We start from the raw sequence: 14578 nt of genomic DNA, 5'->3' as shown, positions 1-14578 counted from the left end.
AAAAAATAAGGAAACACATCCACACAAATATAACCCAGGGAAATTGGGAGCATGCTGCCATCAAACAGCAATTACAGAGACAGGAAGAAGCAGTCTAATACATATCTTTTAAGTTTGTGTTGTCTTGACCCAAAATGGGAGGAGAATGGGTTCTAAACCCAAGACTTTCCTTCAAACATTAGAAATCATAGAATGGTTTGGGTTGTAAGGAACTTTAAAGCCCATCCAGTTCCACCCCCAGCCATGGGCAGGGACACCTCCCACTGGACCAGGCTGCTCCAAGCCCCATCCAACCTGGCATTGAACACCTCCAGAAAGTAGTTAAAGATAAAAAGATGTTAACTTTATGGCCAGATGGTAGTCATCTGGCATATTATAGCTACCATGAACATTTTGTTTTGTTTTTCTGTTTAAAAAGATATTTTAAGTCTTCCTTGAAACAGAGCCTGATCAGATAATTAAAATAGTTGAACAAATAGATATAGAAAGTTTATGGGAAAACTGGCTCAAATGTATGAAAGCCCAGTTTCCTTGATATATTCAACTTTGATACTAGAAATCAAGGAGTGTATAGACAGGGTGCGCTGCAGAGGTTTTAGCGGGCAAGCAGTTTCTCTGCACTAAAGCAGTTACATCATACTTGGTCTTACCAGATATACCAGGAAATTTCACGTATTCTTTAAGAATACTTTGTTATATAACATAACTGTGTGTCTGAAAAGATTTGTCTAAAATCGAATATATTCCTGATAAAAGTGGTATGCTATGTATTTGTGTACTGTGAAACATCAAGAAAAATTCAGACTGCCTAACAACATCTCAATAAATTGTTTATGCCCTGCCCTGCCCTGCACCCCCCCCTCCCCCATTGTGCACCTTATGCAGCATGCTTGGAATTAGTGTATTATGTAACTGATATGTGATGTACAGTGATGTAACATTTATTTTATTTTGATCTTTGAGGTACCTCTTATTCTGGCTATGAAGCTGCAGTGTATTCGGCTGCATCATCCTATTACCAGCAGCAGCAGCAGCAGCAACAGAAACAGGCAGCAGCAGCAGCTGCTGCTGCTGCTGCAACAGCTGCTTGGACAGGGACCACGTTTACTAAAAAGGCACCATTCCAAAATAAGCAACTGAAACCAAAGCAACCTCCCAAACCACCCCAGATCCACTACTGTGATGTTTGTAAGATCAGCTGTGCTGGACCACAGGTACCTGTATTATGTAATATTTTGTTATATGATGTAGTCATAAATTTTTCAACTAAAAAAAAGACCACTTGAAGAATATTTGTTAATTGTTAAAGATCTGATTCTATACTTTTACTAAAGGAATAATTAAATGAAAATATGTGCTGTTATAGAAAGAGGTCCTATGAGAAGACAAAAAAATGCATCCCTTTAGCTTGTACAGAGAAGTTTCAGCTGTGCTTTGAACTCCAGATGTATTCTAAACTTTGAATTTAATTTGCTTTTTTAGCATAACTTCTTAGAAAAAGCCTTTTTCAAAACTTTGTGAATGGTAAGCCTGAAAATTTATTCTTCATTGTACTCCAGCATCCCAGTTTAGTTTCACAGTCGGTACAAGTGCACAAAAAGTAGATATCAATTCATGCAGTTTGTGTATGTGTTTGGCAAAACAGTTCTTACTCTTTAGGTAAATTTGTCATTATTTCTCACCCTGTTCGCTCTATGGATTGTAAGTGTTGGTATAAGAACAAATAACAACTTCTGTATTTCATTTTCAGCATAGCTTTATTTATGCACTGCCTTCTTTTGAATTTATTTTTTTATTTATTTGTATACATTTAATAAGTGTGGTCTTGCAGTTTGAGGAAAATTCAAAATAAAAAATAATTAAATGCAATGCAGGAAACTGTAACTGATATGCGATTTTCTGATCTTATCAAGCTTTCAATAATAATATCTGCTGACCAGTATTTGATTGAAGAAGTGAGAAGGTAGAGGAGAAATCACCATATTGTATTACCTAAAAGTGGCATCCTGGTGGAGAAAAAAATTTCTTGGTCTTAGAAGTGCCCTGCTTATGCCTTAGAGCATATCATATGGAAGAAATGTTCAGTGTAGGAAGTATTTCTCATACAAAGCATGTGTTTTATGCTATGTTTAATATTACATGTATTCATATGAATGATGAACAAGCAATACAAAGACAGCTTATTGTGTGTGTATTGTTTATTTAAATAGACTTATAAAGAACACTTGGAAGGCCAGAAACACAAAAAGAAAGAAGCAGCATTAAAAGCTTCCCAGAACACAAATAACAGCAGCACTTCTGCTCGTGGAACTCAGAATCAGTTGCGCTGTGAGCTTTGTGATGTGTCTTGTACAGGAGCAGATGCTTATGCTGCCCATATCCGTGGAGCCAAGCATCAGAAAGTAAGAACTTTCTCTTGTCCTTATTATACAAGTCAGCTGTATATTTCTTCCCATAATTTTTTTCTCAGAGAGGAGAAAATACACAGAAACAATATAGTTAGAATTATTTTGCTTAAAGACGTTTAGTTCCACTTTTGGTTTCAAGATGTTTAGTTCTACTTTTTGTTTCAAACTTATCTTTAAGCTCACTATTAGAAGGGCCTTGTTGGGAGAAAGGGGGAAAAATATTGCCATGACATCAATGAGAGGAGGATGTATTGGGTAAAGTACGTAAATCATAGGAAGAAGGTGTAGAGTAAGATGGGGAAGAGCATCAATGAGGATATGCAGTAGCATGCTTGTGCCCCCTAACTCTTTTCAAGACTTTTCTTGTCATTGTTCTTATTTGTCTGGTGCTGTGAAGTGTGCTTTGAAACACTGTAAGCTGAGTTAGTGCCAAGGGACAGGACTATTAGGCATCACTTTTTGGTATTTCTTGCAAAGAAAATTGGCATATGGGAGCAAGGAACAATGTCCTGTAGTAGACTTTATAATGAGTATGTTTTGGTAAGAGTTTTGGTAAGAATGCTTTCCCCATTATCTGGGTGCAGTTATGTGGGCATTGTGGAATAGAGACTGTGGGCTGCACTGTGAACCCCCTGGGACCTCTGTTTTAAATTTGGCCATACAGTAGTAAATGGAATGTCAGCATAGTATATGTATTTAGATATTACAGGTTTTCCTCATAATTCTGGAAAATTAATGTCAGTAACAGATACAAAGAGTTGTAAAAGCTGAATATTAATACTGTATCTCAACACTGTACAAAGTGGCATCAGTAACATCAACTCCTATTAAAATAAATAAAACTCATGGCAAATTTAAAACCATTTTCTCAATATTATTTTCTGTTAGTAGAAGATCAAAAATTATAATTTAGATAGACTTTCTTTCATCAATAAGTTGAACCATTAGATGTTTGGGTTGTGCCCAGTAACTCCATAGGTATATGGAGTATGGTATATATTATATTTATATATTTGGATGTCACTTTCTCTTCCTCATAGATAGTCACTAACTAATGCTAATTTAGGTTGTCGTCAGTGTGAAAATAAAATCTCAAAGGACTCTTATTTCTTTGGTACACTGTAGAGTCTTAGGGATTCTACTGTTGCTTCTTACCGTTGAGATGGATTGTGGCAATGAGGAGATTGAGTGCCTGTGGGTTAAAATCAGAGGAGCCCACCAGAAGGTAGATTTTGTGATGGGAGTCTGTTACAGACCACCCAGCCAAGGAGAAGCAGCTGATGAGCTCTTCTATAAACAGCTGTGGTCAATCTCTAAATCCATGCCTCTTGTTCTTGTGGGAGACTTCAATCTGCCTGATATCTGCTGGGTGTACAATACAGCAGAAAGGAAGCAGTCTAGGAGGTTCCTGGAGTGTGTGGAAGACAACTTCCTTGCACAGTTGGTGAATGAACCAACAAGGGAAGGTGCCCTGCTGGACCTGCTGTTTGTGAACAGAGAAGGCCTTGTGGGGGATGTGGCAGTAGGAGGATCCCTAGGACAAAGCGATCATGAGATGATAGGGTTTTCAGTTCTAGGTGAGGTGAAGAGGGTGGTTAGCAGGACAGTAGCATTAAATTTCCAGAGGGCAGACTTTGGACTGTTCAGAAGGCTGGTTGGCAAAGTCTCATGGGAGACAGTACTTAAGGGCAAGGGAGCCCATGAGGGCTGGGAGCTCTTCAAAAAGGAAATCCTAGCAGCTCAGGAGAAAGCCATCCCCATGTTCCGGAAAAAAAGCCGGCAGGGGAAAAAACCAGCTTGGTTGAACAGAGAGATCTTGAGAGATATCAAGAAGAAGAGAAATGTTTATGGGCTTTGGAAGAAGGGACAGGCCTCTTGGGTGGACTACAGGAGGGAAGTGAGATTGTGCAGAGAAAAAATCAGAAGGGCTAAGGCCCAGCTAGAAATGAGATTGGCAAAGTCTGTGAAAGATAACAAAAAATCTTTCTATAAATATATTAACAATAAAAGGAGGACTAGGGAGACCATACAGTCCCTATTGGACGCAGACAGAACAGCAGTGACAGGGGATGAGGAAAAGGCTGAGGTACTTAATGCCTTCTTTGCCTCAATCTTTAATTGTAAAGAAAGTTGTTCCCTCTGTGTACAAACCCAGGAGTTATAGGAGCAGAATGAGGCTCCCATGATCCAAGAGGAGGCGGTCAGAGCCTTGCTAGCCCAACTCGACACCCACAAGTCTATGGGGCCGGATGGGATCCACCCAAGGGTATTGAAGGAGCTGGCGGATGTGCTGGCCAAACCCCTTTCCATCATCTTCCAACTGTCCTGGCTGACTGGGGAAATTCCACTGGACTGGAGGCTGATGTTGTGCCCATCTACAAGAAGGGTCACAGGGAGGATCCAGGGAACTACAGGCCTGTCAGTCTGACCTCAGTGCCAGGGAAAGTCATGGAACAGGTGATCTTGAGTGCTATCATGAAGCACATGCAAGAGAACCAGGTGATCAGGCCCAGTCAACATGGGTTCATAAAAGGCAGGTCTTGCCAAACTAACCTGATTGCCTTCTATGATAAAGTGACTCACCTACTGGATGAGGGAAAGGCTGTGGATGTATCTTCTTGGACTTCAGTAAAGCCTTTGACACAGTTTCTCACAGCATTCTGCTTCAGAAACTGTCAGGCTCTGGCCTGGACAGGCGCACACTCTCTTCAGTGGAAAACTGGTTGGCTGGAGGGCCCAGAGAGTGGTGGGAAATGGAGTTAATTCCAGCTGGAGGCCAGTGACAAGTGGGGTTCCCCAGGGCTCAGTGCTGGGTCCAGCCCTGTTCAATGTCTTTATCAATGACCGTAATGAAGGCATTGAGTGCACCCTTAGCAAGTTTGCAGATGACACTAAGCTGGGTGGAAGTGTTGATCTGCTGGAGGGTAGGGAGGCTCTCTAAAGAGATCTGAACAGGCTGGACCGCTGGGCAGAGTCCAATGGCATGAGGTTTAACAAGGCCAAATGCCGGGTCCTGCACTTGGGGCACAACAACCCTATGCAGTGCTACAGACTAGGGGAAGTCTGTCTAGAAAGCTGCCTGGAGGAGAGGGACCTGGGGGTGTTGGTTGACAGCCGACTGAACATGAGGCAGCAGTGTGCCCAGGTGGCAAAGAAGGCCAATGGCATCTTGGCTTGTATCAGAAACGGTGTGACCAGCAGGTCCAGGGAGGTTATTCTCCCTCTGTACTCGGCACTGGTGAGACCGCTCCTTGAATCCTGTGTTCATTTCTGGGCCCCTCACCACAAGAAGGATGTTGAGGCTCTGGAACGAGTCCAGAGAAGAGCAATGAAGCTGGTGAAGGGGCTGGAGATCAGGTCTTATGAGGAGCGGCTGAGAGAGCTGGGGTTGTTTAGGCTGGAGAAGAGGAGGCTGAGGGGAGACCTCATTGCTCTCTGTAACTACCTGAAAGGAGGTTGTGGAGAGGAGGGTGCTGGCCTCTTCTCCCAAGTGACAGGGAACAGGAGAAGAGGAAATGGCCTCAAGCTCCGCCAGGGGAGGTTTAGGCTGGATATTAGGAAAAAATTTTTCACAGAAAGTGTCATTGGGCACTGGAACAGGCTGCCCAGGGAGGGGGTTGATTCACCTTCCCTGGAGGTGTTTAAGGCACGGGTGGATGAGGTGCTAAGGGGCATGGTTTAGTGTTTGATAGGAATGGTTGGACTCAATGATCCAGTGGGTCTCTTCCAATCTGGTTATTCTATGATTCTGGAAAAAAGTAATTTTGAAGAGTTGCTTGAACTTAAATTTATAGTATTATGTGACATTAATATGTCTGCATTCTGATAGGGAACATGGTTAAAAAATAAGAATGAAAAAGTGTATGTATACAGTTGTGTGCATATCATGATTGTGTATATGTATTTGCATTAAAGGCATATCTAGCAGATCTGTAATTTTTTTTTACTGCAACTTTCAAGCTTTAGTTTTCATTTTACATTTTTTGTTCTTATGGAGTAGATGATGGTAATCGTCAGCTGTCACCAAAAAGATGTAGTCTATTTCAAGCATGTTGTGAAAAGGCCTCTGCTTACTACTTCTAAGAATAAGCATGTATCTCTTCACTTTCTATGAAATACTAAAGAGCTCTGAATATACCTCTTGCATCCTCATCTGCAGATATGCTTTAAAAAAAAAAAAAAAGAAAACTTTTCTCTAAGGAATATTTTCAGTTTTGCTAGGTAACCTGGAAACTTGGAAAGTCAATATAAATACTCTTAAAATGTAGTGATCAAAAAAGACAGTATTGTTGAATCTGAATTAAATAACTTTTATTTATAAATATTAATTGGAACCACAGTAGTTCTATATACTACAATTTTTGGAGGGAGAATAAAAATCAACCAGGCAACACAACAGTGACAGTGAAACAGTTTGAGCAAAATGTTTTCCTTGAATTTTACTGGCTTGTGAGTTTATTGGCTTTATCTACACAGCTTTTGGAGTAAGTATCTGAATTTCTAATGGAAATAAGCAATCTGTGATAACTATTAACTCTTTCCTTGTTACAGATGACAAGAACTTTTATGTGTGGGTTTGTTTTTTTCCCCCAAGATCACTTTTTGTAAAGAAGCAATAACTTTTTAGTTGCATTTATTTATTATTTATTTATCTATTATTGATATTGATGCTTCTGTTAAAGCCTCCATAACCTATAACAAGTTCATTTTTAAAGCCATTCCAGGGAGATTATACTATGCGTTTCTCCTTATTCTTATAGGTAGTAAAGCTGCACACTAAACTTGGTAAACCCATTCCTTCAACTGAACCAAATGTGGTTACCCAAGCTACTTCCTCAACATCCACATCTGCTTCCAAACCAACTGCCTCTGCTTCAAATACAGCAACTAGCAGCAGTACTGTGAACTCCTCTGTTGCATCCTCTGCAGTGAAAATTCTTACTCCCATGGCAAACATACCACTTAACACGGCATCCAGCAACAAAACATCTTCAACTGCTGCTAATATAGCTGTAAAGAAAATATCTACACCAAAAATAAACTTTGTTGGCAAGTACAGAAGTCAGTCTTTATTCTGAAACCTAACCTATTCTATTTTCTTTTAAGATCTTAATGCAACCAATACAAATGCATTTAGTTAACTTTATGCATGAGTAACTGTTACGTTTAAGAGAATTACTGATAGGTGAAAATAAGAATGTATATAAAAGTTTCACTTCACAATTGATGATGTTTTCTGCCCTGTTGTCTCCACCTGACCTCTTGGAGGCTTCTCCCTCCCACCTTCATAAGAAGCTGCTCACATTTGGTTTCTTATATAGTAGCTGTTGGAGTACTGTGGTTTTAGTCCAGTTGGTCCTAATTTCAGTTTAAAGCCTGAGGAGTTTTTTTGTAAAAAAATAAACTGAAAGTAGAAAGCTTTATTTATTGCACATTAACAATATTGAGAAAATGCAAAACTTTGATATAATGCTATCTATTTTGCCAGGTAATAACTCCAGGTGACTTAAGATTGCAAGATATTTTATTTTCCACATTAGGATATTTGTGGAGTAAGTTATGCATTAAGAAAATTAATAAGATATCTGTAGCAATTGTCAGAGTAATACATTTCAGAAAAATGCAGTCTATTTCCATATAAGATATATAGATATATAGAGGAAAGAACATAAAAGATTCCCTATAAGCCTTGCTTTTCATCACACTGACTGTTTTAATTTAAAACCAAAAATGAGTTGTAGTTCATGTGCACATAAGCTGAAGGAATACAAAACTGCTGATCTCCAGCACATCTCTGTACTAACAACCAACGCACACAAATGCTGCTGCTATTCCAGCTCCATTTAGGGCGATGAACACTGAAAACTGTCTTCCTAGAGGCAAAGGACATTTAATTTTTCTTTTTTAGGCTTTTTGAAGAGTGCTATTTTGATACAGAGTTACGATAAGGACTAAAACCAATTCTGTCTTTACCCAAGCTACCAGCTTCCTCAGAAATGACAACTTCTAAAATATATTTTTGCAGGGTTTTTTTGCAAGCAAATGCAGAAGTGATTTTCAGGCTAGATTAACACACCAATTAAGCAACTCTTAAAAGTTATTTTTAAAACATAGTGGAAGCTTTTGAAATAAACATTGCAGACATTTAGAGATAGGAAGCAGTTGTTCAACAAGAAGTTATCCTGCTCTTGAAGGAAAGACCTTTGCAGTTGCAATACTGCAGTTGCAGTACCTTTGTTAGTGCAAACATTATAAGGTTTTGAAGGAATTATTTGATCTGTTTACAAAAAAAAAAATCTGATGACAAAAAAGAGAGGTGATATAAATACATTTGCTGAGTTGTGTTCCCATTCAGTCCTGTCTTTTTTGAAAAAGCATGAAAATGAATGATTAACATTGCAACTACATAAAGTAGAAGGTTTTCTTGATAAAATAAAAAAGCTGTTTAAATAACTTGTTAAACCTTTTTTGAAAAAAACTTTAATTGAATTTAAAATACGTTTAAGTTTTAACTACTTTTAAAAGACTGATAATGCTTTGGCCAGAATATCAATGCTTGCAAATAAAGGCTTCAGTTTGCACATCGTGTGTAATCATAGTCTCATTTTATGAAAGTTAATGATTTAACTTTGTTGATTTGTAGGTGGTAATAAGCTTCCGGCAACAGGAAGTAAACTGGAAGAAATTAAATCGGCTGAAAGTGTTAAAACAACAACTGCTGCTGCAGTACAAACACAGGAAGTCAAATCGGACACAGCAGCTGAACCAGTGACTCCTACAACTCTTGCTGCCTTGCAAAGCGATGTCCAGCCAGTGGGCCATGACTATGTGGAGGAGGTATTTATATGAAAATGCAGACTATTTTCATAGAATCGTAGAATCACCAGTTTGGAAAAGACCCACCGGATCATCAAGTCCAACCGTTCCTATCAATCACTAAACCATGTCCGTCAGCACCTCGTCCACGCATCCCTTAAGCACCTCCAGGGTTGGTGACTCAACCACCTCCCTGGGCAGCCTCTGCCAGTGCCCAAAGACCCTTTCTGTGAAAAATTTTTTCCTAATGTCCAGCCTAAACCTCCCCTGGCGGAGCTTGAGGCCATTCCCTCTTGTCCCGTCCCCTGTCACTTGGGAGAGGAGCCCAGCTCCCTCCTCTCCACAACCTCCTTTCAGGTAGTTGTAGAGAGCAATAAGGTCTCCCCTCAGCCTCCTCTTCTCCAGGCTAAACAACCCCAGCTCTCTCAGCCGCTCCTCACATTAAACATGAAACAATCACAGAATGGTTGAGGTTGGAAGGGACCTCTAGGGGTCCAATCCCACTCAAGCAGGGCCACCTAGAGCCCAGGACCACGTCCAGACAGCTTCTGACTGTCTCCAAGGAGGGAGACTCCGCAGGTTCCCTAGGCAACCTGTGCCAGTGCTCAGTCACCCTCACAGTAAAAAAAAATGTTTCTTGATGTTCAGAGGGAACCTCCTGTGTTTCAATTTGTGCCCATTGCCTATGGTCCTGTCACTGGGCACCACTGAAAAGAGCCTGGCTCTGTCGTCTTTGCACCCTTTCTTCAAGTATTTATATTAATAAGATCCCCCCGAGCCTTCTCATCTCCGGGCTGAACAGCCCCAGCTCTCTCAGCCTTTCCTCATAGGAGAGAAGCTCCAGTTCCTTTATCATCTTTGTGGCCTTTCATTGGACTCTCTCTCCACTATGCCCATGTCCCCCTTGCACTGGATAGCCCAGAACTGGACACAGGACTCCAGGCGTGGCCTCACCAGTGCTGAGTAGAGAGGAATGATCAGCCAGCTCCCTCGACCTGCTGGCAATACTTTGTCTAACGCAGCCCAGGATGCCATTTGCCTTCTTTGCTGCAAGGGAATATTGTTGGCTCAAGTTCAACTTGATGTTCACCGGGACCCATCAGGTCCTTTGCTGCCGAGCTGCTTTCCAGCTGGGTGGCCCCCAGCATATATTGGTCCCTGGGATTGTTCCTTCCCAGGTGCGGGACTTTGCACTTCCCCCTGTTGAACTTCACAAAGTTCCTGTCAGCCTGCTTCTCCAGCCCGTTGAGATCTCTCTCTCTGGATGGCAGCGCAACCCTCTGGTGCATCAGCCACTGCTCCCAGTTTTGTATCATCAGCAAACTTGTTGAGGGTACACTACCCCATCATCCAGATCATTAATGAAGATGTTAAACAGAACTGGACCCAGTATTGAGCCCTGGGGTACACTGCTAGTTACTAGCCTCCAACTAGATTTCATTCTACTGATCACCACCCTCTGGGACTTGCCATTCAGCCAGCTTTTAATCCACCTCACTGCACACTCATCCAGCTTGTCTATGAGGATATGTGAGACTGTGTCAAAGGCTTTCCTGAAGTCCAGGTAGACAATATCAACTGCTCTCCACATCTAGCAGGCCAGTCATTTCATTGCAGGAGCTTATCAAGTTGATCAAGCACAACTTCCCCTTGGTGAAGTCATGTTGACTACTGATGACAGTTTTCTTGTCCTTAATGTGCCCGGAAAAGGCTTCCAAGATTAGCTGCTCCATCATCTTCCCAGGGCCTGAGGCGAGGCTGACTAGCCTGTAATTCCCTGGGTCCTCCTTGAAGATAAGAGCGACAAGGTATTGAACCTGCAAAGGCTTGTGTCCATTTCTCTCATGCTCACTGGGGCATTCTTCACGTGGGTGGCATGAGATATGTGGGTGAAGCCTGATGAAAATTTTTCATCACTTGCAGGCTTGTAATTATTCAACTCGATATGTTCAGGCTTGAGTTTAAAAATGCACTCCTTGGAATGGAAGAACTTCATTCATTACTAAACACAATAGTGTGCCTGTCAGAATCAAAAGTTCTATTTTGCCTTCTCTCGGTTACTGCATGAGCTCTTTAGCGTGTTTGGAGATGGGTAGACATTATCCAATGTCACTGAATTAGCGTATTATAACTTTATTCTCCAGGTAAGAAATGATGAAGGAAAGGTGATCCGCTTTCACTGTAAACTTTGTGAATGCAGTTTTAATGATCCTAATGCCAAGGAGATGCACTTAAAAGGGAGGCGGCACAGACTTCAGTATAAGGTTAGTAGAAATGCTAATGCTTCTATCTGAAAACCCACTTGATGTCAGCTGACTGATTACACATTCTTACATTTTAAACTAGTCAAAAGTAGGTACTCTGATTAAACAGCATATAAAAAAAGCTAGAGAAATCTATTTCTTAGGGAGTATAGTCTTTAAAGTAGTAATGCAGACTGTGAAACTGCATTTTGGTTTGGGGTTTTTCTTTAAACATTCTGAACATTGTTTTCAGGCAACCTGTGCAAAATTAAAATATTCGTACAACATATGCAAGCACGTTAGGTGCTTGCCGTCCTTTACCATGAATTTCAAATAGTGTAAATAGTAGTGCTCAATGTTTTTGGCAGGATAAGCAACATAAACCCTTTGTGGAGACATTAGAGAAACAAGCGTTGCAGACTTTTAGTCATGAATGGAGAGACACCTGCCCTGACATATGGCGTACGCTTTGATTAGTATAAGATTATATAGGAAGAACCTACTGTGGTCACAGGAGATACAATGGGCCTGCATGATTATGAAAAAGATGAAAGAAGAGAAAAAGATGCCCGAAAAATGTATTCAGTCACTCGTGATTATGCCCCTATGTGAGGGACCCTTCAGGAACAGAGCATCTGGAAGCACACTGCAGTCAAGATGAATTTTTTTTCAGGCTATAGATTCATCATCTTGCTACAGAATGAACAGCAAATTACTTAGTATTTCATGTAAGATTTTAATCTGAAATTGCTTTATTCTGTTATAGTTGAAGAGGGAAATCATGCTCTTTGTAATATGCTGCTGTTTCTTTCCTTTACAATACTGGATACAGATTTTTCTTCTTCAACTATTCATTCAGTGCAGTTCTCTAACTGCATTTTACTCCCATTGATTTTATCGTAGACCAGTAGTTTGTGTTAAACATGTCAGAAGAACTCCATAACCTTGAGATGACAAGAGGCAAATCAACGTTTCATTCATTGTTTTTCTGAACTAGAAAAAAGTAAACCCAGACTTACAAGTAGAAGTAAAGCCCAGTATTCGAGCAAGAAAAATTCAAGAAGAAAAGATGAGGAAACAGATGCAGAAAGAAGAATACTGGAGAAGACGAGAAGAGGAAGAACGCTGGAGGATGGAAATGAGGTAATGTTTATCAATGAATGAGAAAAAGCTGCAGTTAAATTATGTAAAACTTACTCTGCTTCTCTAGTTACTTATTTTGAATACTTGTTTTTGGAACTCTGTACTTGTTATAAATTATGTTGTCATTACCTCTCTGGGGTCTTTATTTGTTTTGTTTGTTAGTGTTCAATTCTTTTGAGGAATGTAGACCTACTAGAATTATTTGCTATAAATTCAGGCCTGCTTTCAAAATAACTGTTCATTTTAGTTACCCCCTGGAGTTCACTGGTGTTTGCTTATGATTACTAGTAATGAGTTGGTGAGGACATCCAAGAACTTATTTGGAATTGTTGGAAGTATTAACTACTATATAAAGAGAACACTTTGATTGATACACTGCAGGCGATATGAAGAGGACATGTACTGGAGGAGAATGGAGGAAGAGCAGCATCACTGGGATGAGCGTCGCAGAATACCAGATGGAGGATATCCTCATGGTCCTCCAGGACCTCTAGGACTGCTGGGAGTTAGACCAGGAATGCCTCCTCAGCCCCAAGGACCAGCTGTGAGTTTCTTAACTTGAGGGGGAAAAATAGAAGCTGTATTTACCAGGAAGCATAGTTAAGATATTAGGAAGAAATCTTTTACTGGTGGTGAGGCCTTGGCCCAGGTTGCCCAGAGCAGTGGTGGCTGCCCCATCCCTGGAGGTGTTCAAGGCCAGGTTGGATGGGACTTGGAACAACCTGATCCAGTGGGAGGTGTCCCTGCCTATGGCGGGAGGTTTGGAACTGGATGGGCTTTGAGGTCCCTTCCAACCCAAACCACTCTATGATTCTGTAATTCAGTGGTGCTTGAGTTGTCTCCCATGTTTCTTAAAGATTTGCAAAAGTGAAGAAAAAATTATATACTGATGAAACTGCACAGATGGACCTATCTTCCAAAGTAAGTCTGCTTATCTGATGAATGTATGACACTTCTGAAATACAAGTCTCTCTGGGTTTATTTACTACTTTTCATTTCATTTAATTGCGTTATATTTTATTTATCTAACTGTGAAGAAATTATGCATAAAAAGGGGTTGGGTTCTAAGTCCCAGAGGATAATGGTTAGTGGTGTGTCATACTCTACCTGGAGGTTCATAACAAGTGCAGTACCACATGGGTTTATCCTGGGATTTGTCTCATTAGCACCTTATCAGTGATCTGAAAGTTGATGGAGTGAGCACACGCTCATCAGGTTTTCAGCTGACTCAAAACTTGAGTCGGTTTGGGGTGGGTAAAACAGTTGGGCTGCCATCCAGAGGGACCTAGGCAGACTGGAGAAATGGACCAACAGGAACTTTATGGAATTCTGCAGGGACAAATGCTTAATGCTGCACTTGGGAAGTTATAACCCCTTGCACTGAGGGACTGGGGAGTGACAGGCTGGGTAGCAGCCCAGCTGAAAGGGACCTGGGGTTCTTGGCAGATAGCAAGCTGAATGTGAGCCAACTGAGTGCCCTGGCAGCAAGGAAGGCCAACAGCATCCTGGGTGATATTAACAGAAGTATAATCAGTAGATAAAGGGAAGTGATCAGCTTTCATTAGACCCAAAGTACAATATTGCATTCAGTTTGGGGCTTTCCAGTACAAGAAAGATAACTGATAAACCATAGCAGGTTCAGTGTGGGGCTACCAGTTTGGTCAGGGGTCTGGAGTGCATGCCCTGTGAAGAGAGACTAGAGGGATCTGGGTTTGTTTAGCCTGGAGAAGATATAACTTCAGTGGGACATAATAGCTTTCTAATACCTGTGCATTATAAAGACAGTGGAGCGAACCAGCTTAAGCTGAGACAAAAGAGGTTCAGACTGAATCCAGAAAATATTTTTTAGCACACAGATGTTGTATAGCTTCCATTTTTGTTGATTTTCAGGAATTGACTGGATAAAGCCCTGAGCAACATGATATGGTCTTACAGCTGACCGTGGTTTGCATGGAAGGTTGGACTAGA

At 40.9% G+C, this 14578-nt stretch overlaps 1 protein-coding gene across 6 annotated transcripts in view; it reads left to right on the top strand.

Moving 5' to 3' along the window:
* The window catches only part of LOC138732936 (zinc finger RNA-binding protein-like), a 57748-nt gene that overhangs the window by 24378 nt on the left and 18792 nt on the right, over positions 1–14578 (top strand). For 5 of the 6 annotated variants that reach the window (XR_011339341.1, XM_069879724.1, XM_069879722.1 and 2 more), the window contains exons 6-12: positions 964–1214; positions 2211–2402; positions 7169–7469; positions 9052–9245; positions 11369–11488; positions 12465–12610; positions 12992–13154. Coding sequence is in view for 5 of the 6 variants with exons in the window: in XM_069879724.1 (XP_069735825.1) it covers positions 964–1214; positions 2211–2402; positions 7169–7469; positions 9052–9245; positions 11369–11488; positions 12465–12610; positions 12992–13154 (1367 nt within the window). In the remaining variant the exon portion in view is untranslated. The remainder of the gene's footprint in view (positions 1–963; positions 1215–2210; positions 2403–7168; positions 7470–9051; positions 9246–11368; positions 11489–12464; positions 12611–12991; positions 13155–14578) is intronic. The other variant, XM_069879725.1, reaches the window with a different exon arrangement.

The sequence above is a fragment of the Phaenicophaeus curvirostris genome, chromosome W (genome assembly GCF_032191515.1).
Source record: "Phaenicophaeus curvirostris isolate KB17595 chromosome W, BPBGC_Pcur_1.0, whole genome shotgun sequence".
Taxonomy (NCBI): domain Eukaryota; kingdom Metazoa; phylum Chordata; class Aves; order Cuculiformes; family Cuculidae; genus Phaenicophaeus; species Phaenicophaeus curvirostris.
The sequence above is the reverse complement of the archived record's forward strand: the minus strand, read 5'-3'. Positions and strand labels throughout refer to the sequence as shown.